The sequence below is a fragment of the Antechinus flavipes genome, chromosome 3 (genome assembly GCF_016432865.1).
Source record: "Antechinus flavipes isolate AdamAnt ecotype Samford, QLD, Australia chromosome 3, AdamAnt_v2, whole genome shotgun sequence".
Classification (NCBI taxonomy): domain Eukaryota; kingdom Metazoa; phylum Chordata; class Mammalia; order Dasyuromorphia; family Dasyuridae; genus Antechinus; species Antechinus flavipes.
This window is the reverse complement of record NC_067400.1, coordinates 481,808,110-481,809,826: the sequence shown is the minus strand read 5'-3', so window position 1 is coordinate 481,809,826 and position 1,717 is coordinate 481,808,110. Positions and strand designations below refer to the sequence as shown.

Sequence of the window (1,717 nt, the reverse complement as noted above, 5' to 3'; positions counted from 1 at the left end):
TTAGAATGCCAGACCTGGAATCAGAAAAACCTAAGTTCAAGTGCAGCTTCAGACACTCACTATCTGTGTGAACCCTGGGCAAGACATACCTTTCTTTGTCTCAGCTTCTTCAACAGTAAAATGGGAATAATAATAGCATCTATCTCCCAGAATTGTTGTGAGGATGAAATGAGTTAATATTTGTAAAGTTTTAAGCATAGTTTCTGGTATATAGTAAGTGCTATGTAAATGTTAGCTATTACTATTATTCATTTAAAGGCAGAGATAGATCTTTTTGAGAGAAGAGGTTGATGTTTCCTTCCTTCCTTTATAAAGGAAAATCATTTGGGTTAAGAAGTCTCCACAAAGTACTTCCAATAAAGAAAACAGAACCTTTAGTCCACTTGTTGACACTAATCCTGATACTGTTTAGAATATTCTTCTACTCAGGATTTTCCTCATGGCCAATTTGACATCTTTGTTCCTCAGGCTATAAATCAGAGGATTCAGCATGGGCACCACAATGGTATAGAACACAGAGGACACTTTTCCTTGGCTCATGGATAGAAGAGAAGAAGGTTTGAGATACATGAAAGCCCCAGATCCAAAGAAAAGAGAAACAGCAATTATATGGGAGCTGCAGGTGCTGAAAGCCTTAGACCTGCCCTCTGTGGAATTGATATGGAGGATGCTAGAGAGTATTAAAGCATAAGAGATAAAGATGGTGACACTGGGGACTCCAATGTCAATGCCCACCACAATGAAAACAACCAATTCGTTGACATAGGTACTGGTGCAGGAGAGCTCCAGGAGAGGAAGTATGTCACACATATAGTGGTTGATGATGTTGTTGCTGCAAAAGGACAGTCTCAGCATGCTTCCTGTGTGGGGCATGGCACCAGAAAACCCCATCACGTAGGCACTAAATGCCAGCAAGGAGCACACCTGATAAGACATGGTGATGTTGTAAAGCAGTGGCTTACAGATAGCAACATAACGATCATACGCCATGGCTGACAGAAGGAAGGACTCTGAAACTACAAAGAAACAGAAGAAATATAGCTGAGCCATACATCCTGAATAGGAGATGATATTTTTCTCTGACACGAAATTCACAAGCATCTTAGGGATAATAGATGAGGAATAACAGAGATCTACAAAGGAAAGATTGAAGAGGAAATAATACATGGGGGTATGAAGATGAGAATCAAGACCAATCAAAATGATCAACCCTAGGTTCCCCAGCACAGTGACCACATAGATCCCAAGGAATAGGAAGAAGAGAGGGAGCTGGAGCTCTGGTTGGTCAGTTAAACCAACAAGGAGAAACTCTGACACTGAGGAGTGATTTCCTGTGTCCATTCTCCTTATAGAAGAATCTGTGGAAAAGGAGAAAAGAATCGCATTAGAGGGCTGCCTATTTCTCTCCCAATCTATTGTTCATTGACAAGAAGGGAAATCAATCTTGGAACTGGGTTTTTGCTAGAGTCAGCTTAAATCAACCTGAGTGTTAAATTTTCAGTGTGAACACTAACATATCACAAATGGGCAAGTGCTAGAAATCAAGACTTGATTCATTCTCTTGGTTGTCTAGACTTAAGAAAATGATGGAGAAAGAGTTGGTAATGCAGTTTAAACCTTAAAGTGTGTCCTGTGTACTTTTTTAGACGATTGTTTAAATTATAATAACATATTACTGCTCAGAACCCATCCCCTGTCCCATTGAGTCTAATATGGC

The 1,717-nt window shown here is 40.0% G+C and overlaps 1 protein-coding gene across 1 annotated transcript; it reads right to left on the bottom strand.

Annotated features, from left to right (window-relative positions):
* Nucleotides 1-408: 408 nt before the first annotated feature.
* Nucleotides 409-1,374, bottom strand: LOC127558032 (olfactory receptor 145-like). Its single transcript, XM_051991261.1, has one exon. It carries the CDS (start codon nt 1,339-1,341, stop codon nt 409-411), a length of 933 nt encoding a protein of 310 aa, XP_051847221.1. The 5' UTR covers nt 1,342-1,374.
* Nucleotides 1,375-1,717: the final 343 nt, after the last annotated feature.